This window comes from Falco cherrug, chromosome 1, assembly GCF_023634085.1.
Source record: "Falco cherrug isolate bFalChe1 chromosome 1, bFalChe1.pri, whole genome shotgun sequence".
NCBI lineage: Eukaryota > Metazoa > Chordata > Aves > Falconiformes > Falconidae > Falco > Falco cherrug.
In genome coordinates, this window is record NC_073697.1 from 58751207 (window position 1) to 58777507 (window position 26301).

The 26301-nt window shown below is 39.5% G+C and overlaps 1 protein-coding gene across 1 annotated transcript in view; it reads right to left on the bottom strand.

Annotated features, from left to right (window-relative positions):
• Positions 1 to 26301, bottom strand: part of SCFD2 (sec1 family domain containing 2) — a 198587-nt gene that overhangs the window by 162301 nt on the left and 9985 nt on the right. Inside the window, exon 3 of the mRNA XM_005433630.3 lies at positions 3069 to 3196. Coding sequence (XP_005433687.3) covers positions 3069 to 3196 — 128 coding nt within the window. The remainder of the gene's footprint in view (positions 1 to 3068; positions 3197 to 26301) is intronic.

Sequence of the window (26301 nt, forward strand, 5' to 3'; positions counted from 1 at the left end):
CTTAATGTTCCATCTGAGAACCTGAGTATGAAGCAGCTACAGCAAAAGGAGAGATTCATGCTCTATTTACAAATTTTGTGGAGATGGTCTTAAATTTGAAATGGCGCTTGCTTCAAAAGCTTCACCCAAAATTTTCAATGACCTGTTGCCAGCTCATCTTCAGCCGCCTTCTTTCTACACTGATCCCTTCTGAAACAGTCAATAGGACTTCCAGACATCCCCACTACCACTTTCCTTGACACAGCTAATGAAATGAATATGCAAATCAAGAACACCTGAGAGCAGTGCTCCAATCTATTCAGCTCAACAAATATGGCCAAAATTGCTTATTTTCTTTATTTCTCTTTCTTCTCCTTCCTCAGAACTCCTCTCTCCACCCTTGCTGATTTCAGCCAGAGAAGATGGAGTTCCCAGTGGCCTGCAGACATTTGGGGGCATTGGGGAATGGACATGTCTCCTTCTACATTTCTCCTACGCCTTTCCTTGCAGGAGGAGGAGGAGACCACATTCAGAAGATATCAGAAAGCAAAATCTTGAGCTGTGTGTCCTCCCACAGCTAACTGTTGGAGCTCCTGCCACATGCAGCCAGGCAGAGAAAGAGGAAAATTGGCTGTCAGGCACCTTGCTTGCAAGAGTAATGTGGGCAAGCACATGCACACCTCAGAGTAATAAGCAGCCTTTCAAAGCCCAGAAAACAACAGAATTTATTTTCCTTGCACTGAAAATATGGAAACAGGATAGGATCAGATTTCCCATCACTGCACAGGGCTCCCACACTGCCAGTGTCACACATGGTGCAGTTTTTCAGGCAGGTGGCCACTGCAGGAGGGCTCAGCTACACCAAACGGAATTCAAAGCTTTGCTTTCAAATGTAATTCACTCCTTATTTCCAGAGGGAAAAAAAGCAAAAAAGTAGTAGTAAGGAAAATACGCTTACCATCTGACACAGCTGGTCTTAGTAAAGAGAGTAAGAGGCAACGTTCATGCTAGAAAAGCTCTGTCATTTAGTATTAGGGTCATAAAAAACTCAGAATATACCTTAAGTGTTGGGAAAACCAGTGTGCAATCCACCAAGATCTTCTGCTACAGGCAGTACCCGAGGTAAAACTGTAAAACCTCAAGTCTAAGCACAGAGCAGAGTGAAAGCATTTCCCTTCTCTCAAGCCAGTGCTGCCTCATATCACAGCTGCAGTGGAAGGAGCCTTTTGACTAAACATAGGAATTGGGACCAGAACAGGCCACTAATTTTTTTTTCCTTCTCAGCAAAAGCAGCAATTGATAAACAACACAATTTCCAGCTTCCCTACAGAGAATGAAGATGTTCTGTAGCATGATGAATGAGCAATGAATGCTGTAAAGATGTAGATCTGTTCTAAAAAGTCATTAATAAATATGTGTCAATGGACAATGTGACATCTGGGGTTGTTTCAAGTTTTTTGCATTTAGGCTCAATAAGAAGTGTGACTGTAGTGCCCTCCTTTTCTTGTTTCTCATTTTATCTCTGTTTATCATTTACAAGATTGCCTTAAATTTTGTTTCACTCTTTGAAGTTCAACTACAAAGTTAACAACTTGTTATGACTCTAGCGCAAGATACATGTGCACAAAATAAATAACAGAATTCCATAAACATTAGTAAATTACAGCTACACTTCAACAAAAAACAAGTCAGAAATTTGTTTCATGATCAACTCTCAAATGTTTCTATACAGCACCATATTGGGCTCACATGTTAGATGCTTAGGCTGCCCTCGGTGTCAGCTAATTATTAAGCAATAATTAAGAACCAGGTTATTGCAGCCTTCACTGGATACCACAGGAAGGGGACACAGAGGAAAGGGCAACCGATCTAACCATTCACACAAAGCAGCAAAGGTGGTCGATAGATTGTTTCCTCTCAAAGATGGCAAGTAATTACTTCAAAAACAAAGTTGAACTTCAACATTCATAAGCATTTTTCAAGGCGTATGTAATAGAAAAACAGTGGGGGCTTCTTAATGTGATTATGGTGAATACTCACACACAGAGTATCGGTGAAAGATTACAGAAGATTTTGGTTTTTTACTGTGCCTTACCTCCTTCAGACAAGTTTGTAACAGCCTTCTCACAGCTGTTCCTTTTCTATTTCCTTAAAACAGCTTACAGCATTACTGTTGCAGAAATCTAGTATTTCTGATTAATAATCTACTAAAGGCATGCTGTAGGTATTTGTAAAGACCATACTATAGATGAAATGTTATAGTTGTTAGAGAGTTCATGAGTTGGCTGTACATCTAATTCTTCTACAATATGTTGGCAGTTTACTCTGGAGTCCCAGACAAAAGCCTATTACTCTTACTCCATTAAGACCTTTCTCTCTTGATGAAAAGTTCAGCGTAAAATAGCCTTAAGAGTACATAAAATGCAAAAAATCATTGTGGTATAGAGCAATACCAGTTTTTATAAGCCTAATGTTATATCAGTTCCTGCATTTCACTGAGTATGGTATATAGTGAGAATGAGGTTCTAAAAAAAAGCTATTGAAAGTCATTATGTTATAATCTGTATCTCTAATATTTTGAAGAATTCAGGTTTAAATCGTGCCTAGATGTGGTTTTCAGCTTAAACTCTTTTGAGCCAGGCAGCCTTATTTCACATAAACCTCACTACTTATGTAATCATATGCAAGATTAAATTCTACCAGATCAGCTGCTAATTACAATGCTTGCTTTCAGGACACAAATCCTGCTGACTTCTTAAGAATACCCAAATCCTCATGCTTTGCAAAATAAAGGCAAGCAGCACTGCTCATCATTTGCATGCCTTTAGAACCATCCTTCATAGAACTCCATTGCCTCACCACTGCTCCGAGTCTTTTTAAGACTGTTGTATTTCAAAGAAAACAACTGCCTCTCACTTATATACCAGAATGACCCTATGGTAGCCACGATGCTCACCTGAAATCTGTGTCAAGTATGGAGATGAACCAAGGATGGGGTGAGTTTTCTCTGAGGGTTAAGTGGAAGAAAAGGAGCCGACATCATCTTTCACATTACCACTGTGTAGGGAAGGTTGTGTCACACTACTCACCCATGTTCATCTTAATAGGTAAATTTTCTCTGCTCGCAGCCTCCACAAGGTGTCTCCGAGCCTCCATCACAGCTTCCTTTTGTTTGAGGTTCATGAAGGACTCCCAGAGAGCTTTGGCAGCTGGATCACTATAAGAAAATGACAGGGTTACACTAAACATTGCTTGAATAATGGAGTAAGCTTAAGACAACATTTATATTCTAAGATGAGCACTTCTATTTAGTAACTCCTCTGAGGTGGGCAGGATACAAGCAAAAATAAAGTGATCGTAAAAGCTCGTTTTTTCTTAGCAGGACAATTATTACAGCTACAGAAAAAAAATCTAGGATTTTTTTGCTACTAATTATAACGTGTTAGGATTGACATATTAAAAAAAGGTATGTCAGCCTCAACATAACCACTACCATTCAACCATGGGAATATCAGGAACAGTCCAAACTTCTTCAGCCACCAAAAAGCTATGGAAAGGGTGCGCCCTAACTTCCCCGTGGCAGTTTAAATATCCCAAAGCCAATACTTCACTTCCAATGCTGAAGGCTGTTGGTATGATGTGATGAACTACCAACACTTCAGGTTTCGTGGATTCTCCTTGCATGAAAAGGATAATCCATAACAGAATGAACCATCAGTACTTCTGCATTTACAGATTTCCTTTTTATTGTTGCTGTTGCTAAGCTTAAATCAGGAATTTGTGAGGCTCATCTGCATTCTGTTCCCTGTCAGTCTTCTCTCTCCTCCAGGACACTGCATTTGTCGCTGTTGTGAATGAATTCAGGGGGAGAACCCTCACCTGGGGCTACAGCCACATATTGGGATTAACTGTGTTGGATTCTTTTTTTATTTATTTTTTCTTAAACAAAAAACTTCCCTCTAGTTTTTCCTCAGGAGACATTCAACTCCTAAACACATTTTGATGGCATTTACAACACGCTTATAAACACGCCAATACAAGCTTTGTTTCATGGAAAATAAAACACCCCAACAATTCATTTGATACCCATTACAGAGCAGCTGTGCTTACAGTCTGCTGCAACAGCAAGGCTATATTTAGCAAATCTGTGATATCTCCCAAACCAGGTAAGAGGATTGCCAAGCCCCACTTCTGTCATCCCAGGAACCCACATCCTCTGTCAAAGCCTGAGTGGGTGGAAGGACCATGGGAAGAAGGTCGAGTTACCCTTCTTCTGAACAAACCACAAATGAATAGGAACAGCAAATTTCATGCCATGCTTTAAGAAAGGAGAAGACAGACGATCTGACATAATCTTTCAATTTCTCTTCCACATAGTACTAACTTGACCTTCCTCCAGTGATGGAGGCAGGAGGCAGTGCATCCCAAAGTGGCCAGGGCATCTGCAGCAGCTCCCTCTTTCCATCGCCAAGTGTGATCTGAGTGCTGATGCTGCGCACTGTTCATGGGCAGCAGCTCCAAGGGGATTCCTCACAAGAAAAAGCATGCTGATTTGTAACATATGATAGTGCAAGAATTAAGGAAGAGTCTTTCAAAGCAACTAGATGCTTCAACACAATCTTCCTTAAGTAATGGATCCCTGGGTATGCTATTTTTACAAGCGATCTGCCCAATTATTGTGATTCACTGAGTTTCTTTTTTTCTTCCCGCTGCTTTGCTGAATACAGTGGTTTAGGTATCATATAGAGATCAATACATAAACAGGATGAGATCAATATATATTAACAGCTCATATACATAGCCATCTGAGGAGGTCAATCCACAGAAAGCAACAGTTGCTACACTCAACCATTTTTTTTTAAATATAATAGGGAAAAAGACCAACAAAAGTAATCACATGCATTGTATATTTTCTGCTGAAAACACTTCTCCTGCTCCCCCTCTACTACACTTTCAGAGGACTTTTGCTTTGAACAACTGCCCGCTCCTTAACTTCATCAATGCCAAGACAGGAATGGCTGCTGGGAATGAGTCAGCAGGATGCAGTACAGGGCTCTGGTGTGGCCTCTTGCCTGATCTGAGAAGTTACCACAAAATTTTCCTTTTAGAGATTTCTAATGCTCGGAAACAATATTATCTTATCATCCCCTTTTGGTGAGACATTTGTCTGCGACTGTCTTCCAGCTCTTGTAATGGTGCCCTTCCCCTCCTCTTTTTCCCATCTGCAGTTCCTCTGCTTTGGTCCAAATGTCCTAATGTGATGACACTGGTGCTGTGAACAGCGATTAGTATGGGATACAGTACCTCAATTCAAGTTCCTCCTTTCTCTTGCATTCCTTGACTTCTCAAGGATTATTTATATACTTTACACACTGTCTAGTGTACCACTGTACTCTGAAAGTAGTTTTCTGAAGCTAAGTAGATTTTTTAAAATTATTTTACATATTACACAATATGTAAAGATATTGACTGAATCATGTTGGTTTGATTAAGAAAAAATAAATTCTTTACAGTTACACTACGATACAGATCAGGAACTCTAAACCACCCTTCAAAATAAATGTCACAACAATAGGTAAGTATTACAGTGCACACTTCTGTGCATCTCTATTCCAAAATGTTTTGCAGGGCATGGCAAGCGTGACAAAGAGAAGAGAGCACCAACATTCTGGGGTTTCTGTCATTAACCAGTTTCACCAACAAGCTTAGAGTCTTCCTCACAGGTTTTGATACCCTGTCCCTTCCTTTTACCATCATGCTCACAGTACCTAATCAGCCAGACATCTCAGAAAACAGAATATAATAAAAACAAGTGTAGCAGTTATCTGGTAGACAAATTAGAAGTTTATTAAACAAAAACATTACGTTATGTCCAGAGATAAGGCTGAAGTCTTTGAAAAGTCCTGTCAGACTCAGCCATGCCATTTGATATACTGAAAGCAAGGCAAATTTCTCCCTTCCCTCATGCTCAAATGTTACATTTTTTAATGAGCCACTCTAGTTCAAAAACTAATTTAACTGCATATTATTTGGAATTTAGAACAACAAAAAAAGTTAAAGGAAGAGAGAGAAATCCAGACACCTAAGAGATGCAGCTTCCCTACTTCTGGTATTTGCATGCCCATTTTCAAAGCTGAATCATGAAGACAAAGAGGGGAAAAGGACCAAATGATCAGACCCATAATCTGTGTGAATCCTAAAAGGAGACAGCAGCTGGCCATTGTGCCAAGAAAGAGGTACTGATGAGAAAGTCAGAAAGACTGGGATGTTCTATGCTGACCGAAGACGGCTGCAGCAAGTTCAAAGCAGTTCTGATTTACAGCCTCCAGAAGCACCCTTTCTTTAATTAAGGACCAGAGAGACAGAAAAATAAAAGTATAAATCAAGGATAGAACAAGTTAGCTGTGAAGCAGCTAACAAGCTGGGTTCCCAAATTCACAATACCCAAAGGAAAGACAGCTCAATGAAGTCTGCTGTTCACTGGTAGCAAGATGCCAGGGTAAAAAAGCCAAAGCCTTGAGCAGATGTAAGGGTACAGTTTGGGAAGCAGTTCTTCTGGTGACAGCGTGTTAACTTCAGCAACATTCACTGTGGCGGAACTTGTTCTCATTCCCATGGCACTCCTTTCAGCTGTAGCAACATATTCCATATGGGACTATGCATTGAGTCAGATAGGAAAAAGTTGGTAGTTTTTAAACACAGCTCCGATCCCTAAACTAATTGTTTGACCTAGACGTTTGCAAGATTATAATCAAACACATAATCTTGCACCTGTTAGAAAAATAACTTATTCTCTTGATCTATTCTGATCCAGTCCTGCAAGGACAGTACTGCCAAGGTTATCTGACAGACAGAATTGTCTATGATTGTCTGTAGCCCTAGTCTCAAAGCTACTTATTTTGAACACGTCTTGAGAGAACAGGGGAGGCTGGTGGCACTGGGATGTGCTATTACCAAGCTGGGGATAGTAGTCTGGAAATAGGTGAAATCAAATGCTACCCTATGGAGAACACTTACAGTAGACGCAAACCTGAAGGCAAAGACAGAAACCTGGGGACACTTACTGCCCTGGAGAGTCCAATGCACACCACCAAAATTTTAGACTTGGCTGAAATGATAGGCCTCTTGCTTCACACCACCAGTACAGAAAGATATTTACTTCCCTTACTGCTCCAGGTTTTGTCTATTACTGATAAATTACTCAAACATGGTCTTCCAGGTCACTAATGCAAGAACAAGAGGTCAGGAAGCAGTAAGCCCATACCAGAAAAATATGTCCACTCAATGACTAAGTGTTCCACATTCACAATTATGTTTTCAGATCTACCAACAGGCCATTCTTAACCTCCCTAGCATTTATAGTTTGGCAACACATTTCTCCAATCAGCATATATAATTAACCAAATGAAAACATGTCACTCTTGTCCAACCAGCATTCCATAATCGCCAAAATTATCAGCCACATCTGTAGTCTCTGGCAAGCTATTGCAAATTATTTTAATGCAATCTAATTTCCAGTCAAGAAGCATAAAATTGACGTGTACATTATCTATTACTGGACTTTTGCCTGGACTGCTTTGGCTAACAGGACAAATTCAGATCATCCTGTTTTCCCCTCATAAAACACAGGCATAACAAAATTTTTCTTTCAGTTACATGTAACCCTTCCCATGTCCCCAGGCTTACTGAAAAACAGGTCAAGAGTCTCTTCCATAATCTTTTCACAGGCCAAATGGAGAAGTCAGTATCCATATCCAGTTTCCTCCCCAGATCTCCCATAGCTCAAATCAAATACAGTTTTGTTTTGGTTTTAAACTGCTTGGGGTCAGGTGAAAGCACAGCCTACATCAGAAACAGCAAGTAACCAGGTGGAGGCCATCATACAAGTAAGATGTTAAGGAAGGAGCATAAACAAATGCAGTTATTTCTACACCTGGCAAAGGACACGGGATTTCAAAAGCAACTTGCTGACACATGCTTTGAATAAGTGACCAAAAAAAAAAAAAAAAAAAAAAAAAAATGAGTGGGCTTCAAAAATGAACCAGCTGAAATGACAGCATTTCAGCATAAAAAAAAAAGTAGTCATTTATACTTTTACAGATTAAAAAAAAATCAGTAGTAAAATTGCAATAGTCTTAACATGAGACAGATTCTGCGGTTGTTGTATCAGCAAAACTTTCACCTTTTGTCTATATAGCTTTACAGCTCAGCTGTGCCTGTTTATTTTCACAAGAGGAAGGGTGGAGAGAAAAATTCAATAAATATTAGAGCTTCATTAATACCACAAAGCTGACCAAAACTGAGCAACTGCTTAAAAAAAAAAAAAGTGTGTGCTGCCAACATATCCTTTGCAATAACTCACACTCATTTAAAGACAACACAACATCCAGACTAAGTGCACAGCGCTTCAAAAAACACCACCAGGGTGGTTTGGAGACCGTTACTATGAAGGACAAGTCCACTGCTGGCAATATGTCATTCAAATACCAATAAACCAAAGAGAAGCACAAGCCTGCACTAAGATGCAATGATCTGGCTATGAGCCTCATATCAAGAGACAGCCTCCCTCCTCCAATTGCCCCGCTGTTTCCGAGAGCGCAGAGGCTGCACAAGGCTATGCTGGATACGCAGCGCATTCCTGGACACACATGCCAGCCCGACAGCTCCGGGGGGACAGCCAAGTCCCCGACTGCACCCCTCTCCACACACAGCAGCGCCCACTGGAAGGGACCAACGGCGACATGTGGAACAGCCTCCCCTGAACAGCCTCTGCTCCGTGCCACGGGGATGCTGCGGGAAATGCTGAGGGGATGAGAAGAGCTGACCCCCGCACCGCCGAGCTGCTGGGACACAGCTGTGCTCAGAGAAAGAAGCTGCTCTTCATTTCACCCTTCCAAAAGTGACCAAACTTTTTACAATTTATTGCTCTATTACAATTTTTCAAGAATGTTCCGTCTAGAAACAGCTATCAGTATTTCCAGGACTTCAGCCTCTAGCATTGCTGTGTATTTGCACGCGCTCAGAGCACATGCACTCGATGGGCTACCCAACGTGTGTTCAGCTGAAAATGCAGCAATATTTTCTTCAAAGAAAAACACAAACACCCCAAAACCTCTTCAGATAAATGTAAATTGCACATCCCCAGAAGGGATAACACTTTTTATTCCCAAGAAAGTAAAATGATGTTTTAAAATGGCTTTTAGCAGCAGACCGTAATTCTGCTGTTGGACGTTTTATATGGTTGGCAAATCTGCCCAGCTTAATTGCACCTCACAGACAGTAGGAACTTGAACTATTTTCCAATCCACCCTAAGCTTAGAGAAAAAGGTAAACTATCGTGCTTCCAGAAAACCACAGAAGGAGCACTGGATATTACCATCCTCACCATAGAATAGTGAAAATACTGCAACATGGCAAAACACACAAAACTTTTTAAAAAACAAACTCTTTGCAGCCATTCACTTTAGAACGTTATTCTCACATCCTCACTTACATGTGTGTTAAAATGCCCTCCACACTGGTTTCTATGATTAGAACATGCAAATAGTACTAAAAAAAAAAAAAGTCTCACAGCCAACATTAAAGAACATAAATATGTTCCTGAATAATTTAACGGTTATTTCCCAGTTTCACTCCAAGCCCTCAAGCCACTCAGTGGGTGTAATCTGCTCTAGACTCAACTGTGGCTGTGTACTTTGGCACTGAGTCAAAACAGAGAGGTTATTGTTTGATTTATATGCCAAGAGCCTCTTAGATAAAGGGCTAATGGCAGGCAGATAGCTTCAGCCTTTGCATGTGGTGTTTATACAGACCCTTCTTTCCTCTCTCTCCTTTCTGCGTATACTCCAGGAAGGCTGTGTCACATCAAGATCAAGTTAATTTATTAACTCATACTAGCATAATTTGATTGATAAACAATTGATTCACTGAAGGTCATGGGGAGTGCTGCTAAAACACCGAATTTTCTGCCGCAACAATGCATAAGGGTCTGAGATTCCTCCCCCCCCCCCCGGCAACAACAATTTTAAAGCAGTATCTATGAGAAATTAATCTGTCAATTAAAGTGCACTGCAAAGTTCAGAAGATATTTCAGTACTTCATGAGATATTTGAGCAAAAAATAAGTCCTATTATTTTATATATATTTATATAAATAAGGGGAAGGGTCGCATAAAAGTGTTTTCTGTATTGTTAGTTTTGTAAATTATAGAACTTTTCCAGAAAGAAACCCACAGGCCTTGTCTATGTGATATACTTTGCTATTTACTATGGCCAAACTAGGCGTATTTCCTAGATGTTTCTGTACTGTTAAAATACTCTTATAGGGAACGTAGTCCTATATGGCCAAATTATTATTTACCAGATGTTAGCAAACTTAATTATCAAATCATAAAGTTATATTATTTTCCTGCAAGACAAAGCAGCATAAATTTCTAATTTAAAAAAATCTCATTCTAAAAATACAGGAAAAAAAATAATTAAAAATTGACTAGACTTTTAACGGTCTTTTGCCACCAATTTATTTTAAAACATTTATTTTAAACAGCGGGCAGATAAAACAGAAGCTGCCAAGCATTTTAAAAGCAGTTTTAAGATAACACTCAAGGTGCTGCAAATCAGCTTGCAGCCAGCAAGGCTAAAGTATATGAACAAAAACAGGAGCTGATGATCAGCCATGAAGTTCTACAATAGATTATCCTCTGGACTACCTGAAATATTTGTAAGCAATAAGTGTTAGAAGTAACACATTTTTGTTAGGAATTTATTAGTCACTGTATGTTGTTTAGTGAACTGTACAGTTCACAGTATGTTGTTCAATATATAGGTATACATACCAAGAAAGTACAATATTAATCAGACTAATACAGTAGACTTGTTCATAAAAAGACATGATTTGCCACTGGAAGTCAAAAATTCTGCAGTATTTTGCCTCCTCTCCCCTGTTTTTACCTTAGCATGGATACCCCTGTGCCAGTAATACTGATCCAGCAATACAGGATCATTTTGCAAACCAAACTGGGAAGCAGAGAACTTGCTTTGCCTAGACCTTGACAGCCAGGAGGGACTGCCAGGCAGCTCCAGAGGATACAGCCCAAGTTTTCCTTTGTTACTGGTTTTGTGTACAGCTGACTCAACATGGCCATAAAACAAACCGGCAGAGCACAGAGGCTACTCTTAGAAAGCTCTTGCTCGCAAACGAAGGGTACACTGTCTAGTGCACCAAGGGAAAGTTGGTTAAAACAGAGCAATAAGAGAGGGAACAGTTGTTATATGCAAGTTATTATATTCCAGCTATTATGTTTAGCTTCATAAAGGCATACCTACAGTTAATGACAATTCAAGGCAATGCTGCACTGGTCAAGTTAACTTCAGTTTTGCAACCGTTTTCAGATGCAGGATGATAAAACAGGCTGTTAATTACCATTAGGAGAATAGAAAATATGATTCATCAGACACAACCAATGACTAAGACCAACAGGAATAGGAAAGTATTCTTTGAATATGTTTCTGAGTATCATGAGAGAGTAAGTTTTGGTTCATCTTACACTGAAGTATGGGACATGATTTTCACAGACATAGTAGCAAAAGTCTAAAAAATGCTGAGAATACACATAATCACAAGATCATTTCAGACAAGAATTGTGAAAGAATTATCTCAAAACAGCTTTTTAAAAAATTGTGATTTTAAGTTGCAAACCCACTCTGTTTCATATAAACCATTGTGTCCCAATAAAACCATGACCACTATACTCCAAACCAGAAGAAACATGCTCCCTGTTATCAGTAGAGCATGGGAGAACTTAAAACCAAACAATTCAGAAGGTTCTTATAAACATAACCAACACAGCAACCCCAAACTGCCCCACACTGTTCTGTTTACCTACAGCTCTTTGCTTGGGGCTGAATTCCTTTCCCCTCCTTCACAGATAATGGACAGTAAATCAGATTCTTAAAATCCGACATTTTTTTGGTCCCACAGGTGAACTGAATTACAATAAAATTTAAGAATTAATGATTAAAAGGTTGGCAAGGATTCTGTTCACATCAGGAATTGATTAAAGAGGGGAAAAAATCCTCCCAACAAAAGTGAATGGTAACACAGCATACTATGTTTTGCCTAACTCCTGTCCTTTTTACTTTAATTAAAAAATAAGAAAGAAAAACTTAACTTTTCTGGCTTGTTCATTGATCTACTTTACAGACGGCCATACTTATAAAACAGAATATGTACACAAGTCTGATGACTGTGGTCAACCACCATCTGAAGCTGGTTTGTCACTTGCCAAACCCACCATCTTAAGTTTTATCAAACATTTCCTCAATCCAAGAATCATGTAAACTTGTAAGGACAAGCATCTTAACCACAGTCCTGTTTCATGTTGATCTAAATATAGACTGTTTTATATATATAGGCACTGTGATACACATACAAGAATTTTTTTGGCTTCAGAAAACTGAAAAGTTTAACCTATACACTTCAGCATCCACGACACAGAACAACTTTGCTTGCTAATAACGGCACACATGAGACAATGCAGCTGCGCATGGAATGATGTTATTGAAAAGTAACACAAGTCCACTCATTGCCACTTCCAGTATCAAAGAGTAATACTGTAAACCAATGACATTGGTGTGCACTAAACCAAAACAGAAAAATAATTAAAGATAGCAGGAAAATAATCTGTGGCTTGCCTTTTACCATAATAAAAGTCAGCACAAATGCACGTGAACACATACACTGTATCTGAAAAGGAAATTCATTTATAAATCCTCTTATTGTATTCCATTTACACGGACTAGTAAAACAGAATTTCTCTATCAGTTTAATATTAGAACAGTTGCTTAGTGAAAAATTTCTTAGAAGACATCCAGAGCTTTTTTAAAATAATTTTTATATAGAGATATATATATATGTGTGTGTGTGTGTATTCTTGAACTGATATGGTCACACATTTAATAATCCTTTAGGAAGACAGCATTTCTACAATGTTTCATCTGATTATAGACAGCCAATACAGCATTTTTCTGTGCTAAACCCAAAACTACACAGTCCAACAAATAGTTTGGGAACCTATAGGTTCTCATCACCTTTGTGTTGTTTATTTTAGCTATTCCCAAGATCATTAATAGCCACTTGAACCTGTAAACTTCACGGTCAACCAAAGGTGAAACATAAGGAAGCAATATAATATGGAGTATTCAACTGGATTATATGCTGTGAAACATGAAGGCAGTTTCCTTAAACTACACTTTCTTTTCTTCTTTCTTCGTAATAGAAGAGATAAGAAGATAAACCCCATAGTGAGCCAGAATTTAATTTGGAGGACTTACAGAATGACTAGCAATTCCATTTATAGAGTAATTTTAAAATTTACTAACTGTGGATGTCTGGAAAATGCTATGTAATCAGAACAAAATGAGTAGAAAAATATTCATCAAATGTTCCAGAGAGAGAATAAAAATATACCCAAAAAACTGTAATATTGTATAAATATCTTACCACTGTCACAAGCAACATAACCCCCCTAACCTAAGTCCACGTTGATTGCTGTTGTTAGCCTACAGCAGCAATGTGTTGTATTACATGCATAAGCTTGTGACCAGCAGCACTGAGAACACATGAAATCCTTACAAACACAACAGGTCTCAAGATCAAAAGGAGTCTGCTTGTGGAACAAACATCAAGCAAAATCTCTGCAACTCCTGGACTAACTTAGCTCTCACATAGTTACCCTTCTGCAGATGACCCATGTCAATACTAACAAAGCTATACGTGCAGATAAACCAAATCATCTCTATTTGTGACATCAGAGGTAAAATATATATATATACATAAATTGTCCCCTACATGTGCTGTGGCATCCAAGTGCAGTACATCAAAATGAAAATCTGAAAAAATAAACTGAGCAAGCAGAAGAGGCTGACACTGCAGGGAGAAACTACTTGGATTAGGACTCTTCATCTTCTCCAAACCACCCTGTAGAAAAGGAGAAGTCCATAACGCCTTGTTGTCTGCAAAATACAAAATTATTAGAACTCTGAATTGGGTTACTGACTGGTACACCAAAGTTCCCATTCACTTTGGAAAACTTTTATTTAAATATATAACACTGTAATGCACACACACACTGGGAGTTAAGTAAGCAAACAGACTTAGCTTTGCAATTTCATAGGGTGGCTGATACTGCTGCAAGTTTATTTATTCAGCAGCTATCAAATGTTTTGTTGGGAAGAGAGTTCCTCTAAACAAGTAAGGCTGGTCCTGCTGAACTACCAAGAAGTAACAGCGTGAGCATGAAATAGCTGGCAAAGTACCAGGCTCTCCCTAAATACACTTCTGAAGCCAGCTCTACTCACATTCTACAAAACAGACTGCCAGTGATGTTTCACACCATCCTATGACTACTGTGCAAACTGCAGTATGTTTTTTGTCATAATGCTAATTGCTGGAAGACGTTACCCTGAGGCAAGTGTCAAGGAAACAAAGACACATTTAGGAAGGTAAGGAGTGTAGGAAAAGGAACTCATGCAGAGCTGTTGCTCCTCACCAAGCTGAAACACGAGTGAAATGGAAGCCTTAGTCAAGCAAAGAGCCCTGAAACAGAAGACATGCCTGGCAATTGCACCAACAAGAAACAGATCACTGTCTTTGCCTGAAGTCTTTTTATGACAGTTACTTATCAATGTCAAGAACCTCTGAAGTCTATAATCCTGCATGATTATTATCCTGGAAACAAATGCCTCTGGTTGTCTTAAAATACATGAATTTCAGCATGTCTCTTTCAAAAGTTGGATTATCTCAAAAACTTTACTGAAAGTCAAGTGTAACAATAGAACAGGAATGTTATTAATCTTTTTTAGGATGGCTTCTTTTTGATCTACAGCAAGTGTACTTACCAAACACAAGGTTTAATCTTTTTAACCCTTTCTGCTGACACCCTAAGCAGAGGGAGCTGGCACAATACTGAGAGAGAAGAGAGCAAGCAAGATGCATCTCAGGAAGGCAGGGATGGTTTTGACGGAGGGTGACTGATGTTCAGGTATTACTAATCCTTCAAGTGTTAAATCCCACTAAGCTCCACCTTGTATACAGACATGATTTTGAACATGTTCTGTGCAAAGAGAAAAGCAGATTAACTATCAACTAGGTAAAGAGTCCTAGCTCGAAGATGTGGTCAGCACACCTCAAAACATTTTAACTCTGTTTTTCCTCTAACCCCTATCTGTTTCTGTTTTAAATTATGTTATTTAAAAATACATAATACATACTGTTATCATTTTCATCCATTAACCAGCTGGTAGGGTTCCCTCTCTTCTGCAGTAGCTTCACACCAGCCATCAATGCAGAAGAGCCTTTATAACAGGCCACAGAACATTTAGCTACCCTAGAACTCTCCCATCATTCAAACCGCAGTACTAAAGGAGCTTTTAAACAATTATGGTGGCACTGGGGCACTCAGTAGATAGCTATGCATCATACTTGTATTTGCAAAAACAAGTTTCAGTTCCAAATACAGGGTAGTGTTGTCAGTTCTTGCCAGGTGTTCAGGACTAAGCTCTTCTGCATTCACTCAGTATGGAACCAGGAGTGCTCCTTCCTCTTCTCCTGCCCACCCCTCCTGTAATACATTCTTTAGAAGTCTTCAAAGATTTCTCAAAGAGGCTTCTGCAGAAGTGTAAAATGCATACCCTGCAATAGCATGTTAAGTCATTGTCAACTAGAGTTGAAACAAAAACAAAACACCAGTTATTCCAGCCATCCACCATTATTCAAAAGCAGAAGCGGCACCTGATCTCTAGGCCCCAGAGCAACCATTAAAGGCAGGTTGATCCAAATAAACAATCAAGCGCTCCATAGCAATTGGAGGACTTCCAGAAACAAAACAACTGACCATCCAGATGAATGCTGAAGCCACTTCGCTTCCTTCAAGACAAAAAAAAAAATCATGAAAAATCACTGAAAAGTAAAATTCTTTCTATTGTAAGTAGAATTTTTTACTGTGACCTGACCCACCCTGTTTTCCAACTAGCAGATGTGGATATACAGTACTTCATAAGGTAAAGGGAAGGCTTGACACTGAACGGCTCCCCAGATATGCCACAGGCCTCTTAGCCACTCTAAGAAAGCAGACCTTAATCATTACAGCATTACCCCAGATTCACTCTTGCTCCTCTAACAGTGGCCAAACTCTGCAGAGGTGAAGGGGAAAAAATGCATGCAAATAATTTCTTAAAACTTTGCAATATTCAAAACCATTATTTAGTCCTGTCTGAATTTCAGCTAGCTGTCTTTCAGTCCAACAAAACTGTTCCGTAAAATGTTTCATTCCTACAAGCTGCAGGACAGCTTACACAGAATGCCAGACCAAGTTACTATATGAATCAAGTTAATTGAAAGCTTCTGAGTAGGATTTTGTACACTACAAGGTATATAAAAATTCTTGCCAAGCAGTCTTTAAAATGTGTATATTAAAGAGTTACTTGTCAGGGATTTTAATTTAGTTTTTGGACAAAGCAAATGAATTATGCTAAAAATAAAGTCTGATTCTTACAACATATGTATTACTTGGGAATACTACATGTAACATAATAGGTTACTTTAGAGCATTCTGTTCTGTGTCTTAAAGCTATTGCATAAGGTTATTTTAATAAAAATTATTCCAGTGAAAGAACAGTTAGTAATGAGGTGCTGACAATTGAATCTACATTCAGGGATTGCACTGGAGTGCCAAGTCCACTTTTACAGATGCACTGGTTAGTTATCCAATAGATGTCCTCGAGGCATATAAAAACAATATATTTGGGTCACATTTGGCAGAAAAGATAGATGAGACAAGTGAAAACATTTACCAAGAATACATCTGAAGTGTGTTTTTCTTATTAGAGAATTGTAAGAAAATAAACCCAGATACCACGGAATGCCAGGAATTCCCTCTCCTCGATGTTTTTCATTTACAAGGCTGCTTTTTGGTAGTCTCCTTTGACCTCCCCTCCTTCATTTGCTGGCCTAAAGCCTTGAGTTACTGATGCAACCTCTTAACTAGGCTGTTTTGAGGGCTTAGTGTACAGGAATGTCTTCATCTTAGAAGGAAAGACAATCCTTTCCATAGTGACTCAGTTACCACAAAAACCATTGCTTATGAAGTCCTATGGTATAGACTAGTTAGAACAGTCAAAGATACTCTCTTTACGAGTTGAGAACAAGTATTCAAGTAGAGACTTGGAGACCCAAAATAAATTGCAAAGCAATCTGAAGCAGACCTTACATCTTAAAGACGTATTGTTTGAACATGCAGGGCCAGATTCTCTGCTAGCATGCTGGTGAAAGCAAACTTAGATAACTCAAGGGCTTTGCTTGGCCTGGCATACCTTCCTCATTCCCCTCTCTTACTTCAAAGTAGCATATCTGTCATTGTTTCAATGCAAACCTAGAGCCCTAGATTCTTCAGATCTCATGCAAGCCTAATATGGCCATTTCTAGCCTTCAAAACCAAACTAAAAGCTATTCAAAAAGAATAAAGCTCCAGCCTCACGCTTTCATTTTTACAACCATTTCCATACCCTGGTTGATCTGTCAGAGAACAAGATAAGAACTTCTGTCTATGTTGCATATATTCACCCTCTGTTCTGGATATCTTCTCACAACCCCTCCCTGATACACTTCTGCCTACCACAGAATAAGTAAGGAGAGCAAAATTTTGACCTAATCCAAAATCTCTGGATTTTTAGTGGCATTTTTGTAGTCATTCAATATTAATGCTGCATCCTCCTCCTAAAAAGGGCTTGTATAAGAAGTCTGTTGGGTGCTGTCTAATTCCCCTTGTCCTCCACATTCCCTCTTTACCACCCAAATCAAGTGTACCATTGATGGTATTTTTAAACCTATGCAAAGAGTATTTGAAGCCATGACATACTCCCCCATCATTAATAAGAACTGCAGCTTTTTCTGTCAAGGTTAATTTCCTTTTTCTAAGGGGTAACTGGAGCCTGAGCATCCAGGTGCAGCATACTCATTCAGCGCATGTACTGCGGCTGTTTCCAGTAACTGAAAATGGCTCAATATGGATTTCTTTTTCTGGTTGCTTATTCAAATAGGTAGTATAGTCATGGAGAGATTTAGGTAAGGTCATAAAACTTTTCACTCCCACAGTGACTGGGAATCTTTCCCAGCTGAAGATCATTTTAGAAAATACATTCACAATTTACAGAAATTAAGTGGTACTTGGTGTAGCACAGTCACCCAGAGCCTGCGGAAAGGCCACAGTTCATCAGGACATAAAAACGGGCATGGTCAATTTTCACAACTGCTTTTGAAACTGTGAGCAGCTATAAAGCAGCAAAACCCATTTCAGCATTTCTTTGCTACACTGCAGGAAAACAAATTTCATGAAGAGAGGTGAGCACTGGAGCTAGGCATCATAAATTAGAATCCGAAGATCTGCCACCTAAATAACAGACGCCATGCTAAATATTATTTAGCCACACTAATTAACAGAAGAGGAGGCTGGATTTCTGGATCAATTATAGAAAGTTAAAACCAATAGTTGTATATTTACCTGTGGTACAGATTCAGTCTGCTTTCCAGAGTAAAAGCTTCTTTAAGCTCTGCCATGCAAATAAGTCACCTTACACAAATTTTAACCCATCTAAGCTCTGATTCCTGTTCCATATTAAGTTCAGAATCATGAAAGAATCCCAATTATATAGGCAAAACTTGCAACCAACCCTGTTGCCAACAGATAATACTGTTTCCTTCCCAAACATGGATTCATCATCCAAATGAGCAGCTGTCATTTGTTCTTCTCATCAGTCTATTATGGCATATTTTTATCTGTTGCAACATACAGCAGGCTTACTTCATAGTATGAGAATGATAAACCAAAATACCCCTCCAGGTCACTCAGTGACTCCCTGTTCTGGCACTACGGTTAAACATCGAACAACTAATTCCATAGTATGTAACAGGTCCAAGCCATATCATGGCATTTTAAAACCTCATTGTTGAGGTCACTCAGGAGGCAAACTTGAAGGCAGTTAGCCAAGCAGAGTGAGAGTTAGTCTTAGAAAAATCTCACAACATCAGCCAAGGCAACAGTTAGTGGGAGATTGTACTATAACACAAGAAAGATTGGAGCTCACTTTGGAGATTCATAAGGTCTGCTTAAACAGACAGTCTTTATGGTGCTGTTGACCTCCGAGTACATCTGCAGGAAAATGCACTGTGGCCCCACCAAGAGAAAAGCAATTTTCAAACTTACCCAGGGAAAAAAAGAAACTCACAAAATTCACAAACAAAGGCATTAAGATAACAAGAAAGGGATGTCAGTTTTGAAAGAAATGCCATAGTCAGACAAAAAAGCACCACCCTTAAGTAACATAAAGATCTTCCCTTTCTGTCCTGACTGCAGACATCAATAGTTACTCTTTCTGATAGTCAGAAAGAGATTTGTCCTTCTTTATGTCTTGCAAGGAACGTACCTGCAGAACAGAGAGCAAGTCAGAAGATAACTAGCTGAGGGATTTTACTCACTGAATTTCCTTATAGACATTAAGTTACCTTGCTGTGATAACCAGGTAAAGACACAAGTACTTGAAGACCTGTTGATGGTTGGACATCATCCAGGTAACACTCGGATTTATTGTGTCTTTCCATGGGCAAAATTCAGAAACTTAAGAAATAATGACAGTACTCAAATAGAGATTATATTGAGAATAACATAAATACAGGGAGTTTTTCTCCAGAAAAACTAAAAATATATCTTTAAAAAGTTAAACACAAAGCATTCTAGATTATGCCATTTTCAACTAGCAGATTCTACAAGTGATGGCATCTTGAACCTCTTGATCCTTGCACTCTGAAGATGGCTTTATGAGTGTTGGAGTCTCAAGGAAAAAAAACAAATTCTGAGTGAAAAATTTCATTAGCAAACCTGGGTAGCCCAGAAAAACAGTGCAGTTAAAGGTCCTCGAAGCACAAGGAATGAAGTCTTGAGTAGTCCAGCTTCCCACAACCCCCAGAAGTCCTTTTTGCGGGCTGAGGCACAGATAAGGAAGAACTGCCCAGCTGATGCTGAGAGCTTGTCAGCCCAATTCATTCTTTATCTCAAAGAAAATAAACTTCAAGCTTCCTCTTATCTAGAGGACAACTTCTAAGGCTTCTGAGGCCTGTCATAACAGGCGATTGAAAAAAACATGGCACCTATTAGGCAGGAACATGGTCAGATGAAGAACCATCACGTGATTCTTCCGCTAGTTACTTCAACAAACCCACTATTGCAGCAAAGCAGGGTTTTGCCGAGCAGTAAATGCTCTGCACATTACACAGCACAGGCAAGCCAGAGGTCTTGACCTCTTCCCAGAATTTTCCACCTTTGGCATGCCCCTCTCACCCCTTCCTTTTTTCCATTTCAAGGACGTCCCGTGTTGAAAGGATCTGGGCAAATATACACATTTATTGTAAGATATAACAAATCTTATCAGCTTGTTCATCTTATCCTGTGGCAACAGTCAATTATGTTCATTTGACTCAGGCTGGTTTGAAACTGAGCAGAAAGTGTCCCTGGGAAAGCTTGTCTTGGCTGACAAACCCCAGAAGCTGACGTAGCTGGGGCTGTTATTCCCAACAAGAAGATACCTTGAGAAATTTCAAGCTATAAGGAAACTCTGAACAGGCCTCAGTTCAGGGCTGTGCTCTGAGCCCAATATGAGTAAAATAAAGTGGTGAGCGGGAAGACTGCAAGTCCAGGAAAGGGGGCGGGGGGGCTGCGGGGAAATGCTGTGTTTGGGCCATTCCTACAGCCTGATCCAATGCTTAGAAAAGTATCTCCTGGCTGGATCACTGAAAAGGCAAAATTATCAACAAAAAAACCCTGTAAAGCCCAAACCATCTCCCAGAAAATGGAACTCACTGGCACAGCATGAGTCCTAGAAGCACAGGGCTGGGCTGTAATTTCTTCTGTCATTGGTGAAGGAAATTTTCAGAGGATTTTTTAATGCATCTGTTTTTCATAAATTCTGTGGTGAAGACCTCCTTTTCTCCATGAAAGTACTGCTCACCTCGTTCAGAAAGGCAGACAGGAAAAGGCTGTACATGAGTGGTGCCTTTTTTTTGGTTGGTTGTGATTTTTTTGTCTTGGGGCAGGGGAGAGTGTGTGTGTGTGCGCTGTTAAGTTTAGGTTTAAAGCAACCCGCAAGCGCAGAGCTAGGTAGGAGACCGGGTCCCCGGAGAGCACAGCTCCCGACAGGGGGAAGCATCCAGCAGCAGCAAAGCTGGAGGAGCACCCCAGAGGCAGAGACAGGCAGGGAGCCAGCACAGGGACAGGGAGGGAGCCCCAGCAGCACCCCACTGCAGCTGAACCACCAACAACATACCTGGGCAGACCCAAAAGCGGTCTACGGCACACAGCTACCCTTTTCCCCGTCTGAAAGAGCCTTGCCATCCATTGTTTTAGTTTACCCTTCCCTCCTCTGCCAGACTCTCGGTGGATATGAAGCAAAATAGTCATGTCATCTGGATTTTCTTACTGTAGTATTAATGTTTCCTCTTTAATATTAACATTCCAGAAAGGAAAATTACACTAATTTATGGCATAAATTCCCAGCTCCTTCAAGAATAACACTGTCCCAAATTACCTTCTTATTACAAGCTTTTATAAACTTACGCATGAAAAAAGTTGGTTTTTTTAAAAAGAAATTAATATCTACAGCTGGCATAAAGAAAAAATATTTTAAAAATAAAACTGAAAATACCACAAAGATCCAAGAACCGTCCCCCCCAAAGCTTAGTTTGTAATTATTTCAGTGTTAAGAAAAACATTACTCTGATATCCTTCAGATGCTTGTTCCCAGTTAAAGAAAAAAAAACATCAAGAGAATAGAATAAACCATTCAAAAAAAGTCTATTAGCATGTTAAAAGGAGACTTTAATCTCCTTTCTCGTTTTAATTCTTGCTGCTCTTCTCATTGCCATACAAGCACAAATAATCTTTCATTTTAAATTTACATCATACACGTGATTGTTCAAAGAATACCGCAGTGGTGTGTTTTACAGAGATCGCTGGAACTGCTGTTCCATCAGCTCACAGGAAAGGGAACCAGGGGGGTACAACTCAAAACAGTTCCCTCTCCTCACTGCAACAAAGCTCTGTGTGTAGGACTGGGAAGGACAGAGTACAAAAGAAGGACAAACAGAGATCCTTGTGTCAATTGTCCTGACACTTAACTCCCCTCATAACCATTTGCACCATTATTTGTACATTCCCAAAGACTAGAACCCCTAGGATTTTCTGCCATGTGGCCTGCAAAGTTGTATCCCAAAAAACTCCATTTTACTGGTTTAAAAAACAAGTAAAAGTCCTTGGACAAGGACTAGGAGAGGAAACAGGAGCAGAAAGAAATGAAGTGGCCTGTCTGCCCAAGATCACACTGCAAGCTGACAGCAAAGCCAGGAGTGGAATACAAGTCCCCTCACCTCATGGCCCTCCTCTCTGCTCAGGGTTGTCCAAGTCCCACCAGTACCAGGAGAGCACTACATCATCACATCATGCCCAAGAACAAAAGTGCAGCTGGAGCAGGGCTTTCTTGTCCATACAAACTGTCAAGTTTTAGCATTTGTAAACAAAAGTACTAATCAGTCCAACACAGGAATAACAACCTCAGAACTAAGGAAGACTGGGATAAGTATGTATTTCCAACTGCCATTAACATGAGACATTGGGATATTACTATTACGTCTTCAGGAATGCTCTAATTTTTAACCAGCTCCCCCCAGTACACCTCTCCTTCCATCTCTTATAAAAAGACTTCAGGAAAGATTTTCTGAGTGCCATGTTTCAAACATCTGGCCTGAATATCAATGCTTTCTGCATCACACCCATCAATATGATCACCTCATTCTGAACTTGTTATTTTTCCCCCCGGTGCAAATACAGATGATTTAGTGGCTCCATCTGCTTTGTCAAAAGTGCCTAGACACCTCAGCTATATTGCTCATTGAATTGCTTTAGGCATAGCAGCCTAAACGTGAAGTGTGTTACGTTACAGTTTTGCATCTTTTTGGAAAATTGCTTACTGGAAGGATCAAATGATTCTTTGTATACTGCATTACATACATATATATTTTAAACAAAAACCAGGTCTTTTTCTGAGATCTTAACACCACACTGAATTCCAAGAAGCTTGCAAACTCCAAAGATCGGAGAAAGAGTGGGAAAAAGGCAAGCAATCTCTATTCAGTGAGTTCTTGCAACGTGCACAAATGAATTGAGTATTCAGTTTATTCAGCAAAAAAAGACAGCACATCAAAAGTGTTCCTAGGTAATAAAGGAGCAGATTAAAAAAGAGCAAATATACATATTTCTTCAGTGGCCCACAGTTCAGTATTATATAACTTTTTACTCATTCTCACACACCACAGACCCGTGGCCAGGATGCAGGTATCTGAAACCTGATTTGGGGCTTCAGGGAGCCATGAGGCCTCCATGCACCTCAGCTTCCAGCTTGCAAGAGGTAGTAAACAGCGAAAGACAAAGCTCCATCAAGATAAACCCATTACTGACAGCAGGATGCTTCCACATGATAAAACAACAATCTTAAAAATACAAGATAGGTGCTTTGAGAAACAAAGTGGCCAAAATGTTATCAAATAGACAGGACGGATGGCTCAAACATGGAGAGGCTGATGTTCATTCAAGAAGCCACAGCACATACACTTAAAATCAGAAGCTGAAATTTGGAGGAATTCTTCCAGAAGCAGTGTGGGTCATCAAAATACAAAGACGAGCAAGACAGCTGCAATCAATATAATTTTTTTAAATTACCTCTGCCATTAAGCTTTCACTGAAGTTTCCACTTCTATTAGGCATCATTTGTTTGAAAGGGCAGGGTGGCTATCACCTTTCTTAATCAGAAACCAACAGTTCTGATCAAGAGTGGATGTCTTCAGTTTTATGTCTATAAACGCTTTCTTTTTTTATATATATATATATATCCATTTATATATAAACATGAATAAAATATTTTGACACAACTCTCAAAGAGCATAACTCTCAACTAACATTCACACTGGAGCAGCAACATATCAGTGACTACAGTAAGGCAAACAATTACTCTGGAAGATTTTTGAGGCTACTAAGACTAATAAAATTAAGAACTCTATAATAGATTTTTTAAAAAAGAACAGAAATTCCCTTCCTCACAAAGAGAGCACCTTCAAAGTACAGCAACTTAAGCAGCATATGGCATTTACATTTTCATCTAAATCTTTAAAGATGACCATTATTTCCTTAGATTTGAGAAAAGAACCCTGCTTTATTTCACCACACCAGCCATAAATTATTCATTAATTCTGTTTGCTAACTCTGTAACTGAGCCCAGATGTTTCTGCTGGAGAGGCATTCCATAAGGAAAGTTAAATATAGCAAGCTGTGTGGAAGGAGCAGACCTCTCTCCCTACCACAGCATGCTCAAATATTACTTGAGAGAAAAGAATGAAAACATTTGAAAAGTATTCTGAATACATGTCTGTGAAATGCCACAGTCTGATCACAAAATTTCATGTAAAAGACACCCCACAGATTCCATTTGGGTGCAAGTGAAGTTACTGGTCCTGTCTCTGGGAAAGGTGCTGGCACTTTCACTCATCAGAATAAACAGAAAATTTACAAGCAGAGGAATGCTCTTTGCCATGCATCATTTAAAAATACCAAAACTTAAGTTTTCAATTACTAGAAACACTTCTGAGCCAGCTACCAACAGCAATAACCATGCTGATGAAGCACTGAGAGCATCCTGTGGAATTTCTTACAGAACTGACATGGAAACTTACTGGTGGGAATTTTAAATCCATTTCAGTGCTTCAGAAGAACTTCAACCATTTTACACTAGCAAAGATGATTAATGCCGATGTTTATAATCCAACACTAAGAATGCAGTCCTGTTGAACAGAATGGAAACTACCACCTTCAGCCACCTGTTCAGACACAGTTATGGTTTTCTAGTACTCTTCAGCAGCTGTCTTAAGCTGGTTTGAAAATGCCTATTTTAAATTAGAAACTATTCCTAATCATTATGTAGTTGAAGAAAAAGTGAAAGATGTAGTGTTGAACATTGCGAAGCTACAGTCTTTGGAGATTGGATACTGTTCTCGGGCATGCAACACTTCTTCAGTTGTAAACAATGATCACAGGAGAGATTCTGAGATGTTATCTAGCCCCTCTGCTCTGCTCCAAGGCAAGATAAAGCCTATTTAAAACAATATTTGCCTTATCTGTTCTTAAAAATTTCCAGTGTACCCGATTCTGTAAGAAGGCTTTGCAGAGGGAGGGTATTTTGGGGAAGCTATTGTAGACTGGTGTGGTAATGACACCACTGCCTTCGTACCAAGTTATCAGCTGCTGTCATCCAACTTTGCTGCATTTGCAGCTTTAGCCAAATCCTGTTGTTCTTTAACCACTTGTGTCCACAGCAGACTTAGCAAAAACATGTTGTCTAACTACACTGTTAACAGAGGGCACTCTCTCATTAGCCAGCAAAAAGGCAAACAAACCTTAGTATATATACTATTAGCCACCTTATGACACAATAAAACTCTGCCAGCTGTTCCTAAAAACATGAATATATGGCTGAAGTCATAATTTTAGCATGGGAAGGCATACTAGCACTAGCTGTAGTCTCCTCAATGTCAGTAATGTTAGAAATAATGGAGTGGTAGCACAAGCCAACAATCTCAGGGCAATAAATACTTTTTTTTTCCTAGTCCACGCTGTGAAAAAGTTTTTAATTCTGGTAGCTACTCAGAGTTAGCACAAACAGCTACCACAGCATGTCTACCATAGCAATGACCCCTTCATTCTGCAGCGTAGACAGATCTTAAGGACATCTCGCTTCTACTCCAGAGATCAGCTGAAAGCAGCCAATGAGAAGAAAACCACAACAAATTTTAAGTTAGTCAACGCAGCAGCAACTTACAATTGAGTCCACCTATGAGGAAACGTTTCCTCTCCAACTCCTAAGGAAGAAAAGACTTATGCAATCTGAAGCCTAGAAACTGGACCCAGTTATAGCACGTGTGGGAGATGGAAGATGACAAAGGATCTAGAGGCTCTCAGAAAATAAAGACCATATGTTGGAACAGTGGAAAGTCTTCTGTGAAATCTTTGGTGGGGCAAAAAGAAGAAGTAAAGCACAGGTGTGAAGCACCAAAAGGAGTCAAAACAGAAGACCAGAAACTGCATTAGGTAGTCCGCCTTTAAAAACCCTTTGCTAATATATGGGGGGTAGCATTATAAGAAAAAAGAAAGAACTTTTAATCTCCTTTGCACTG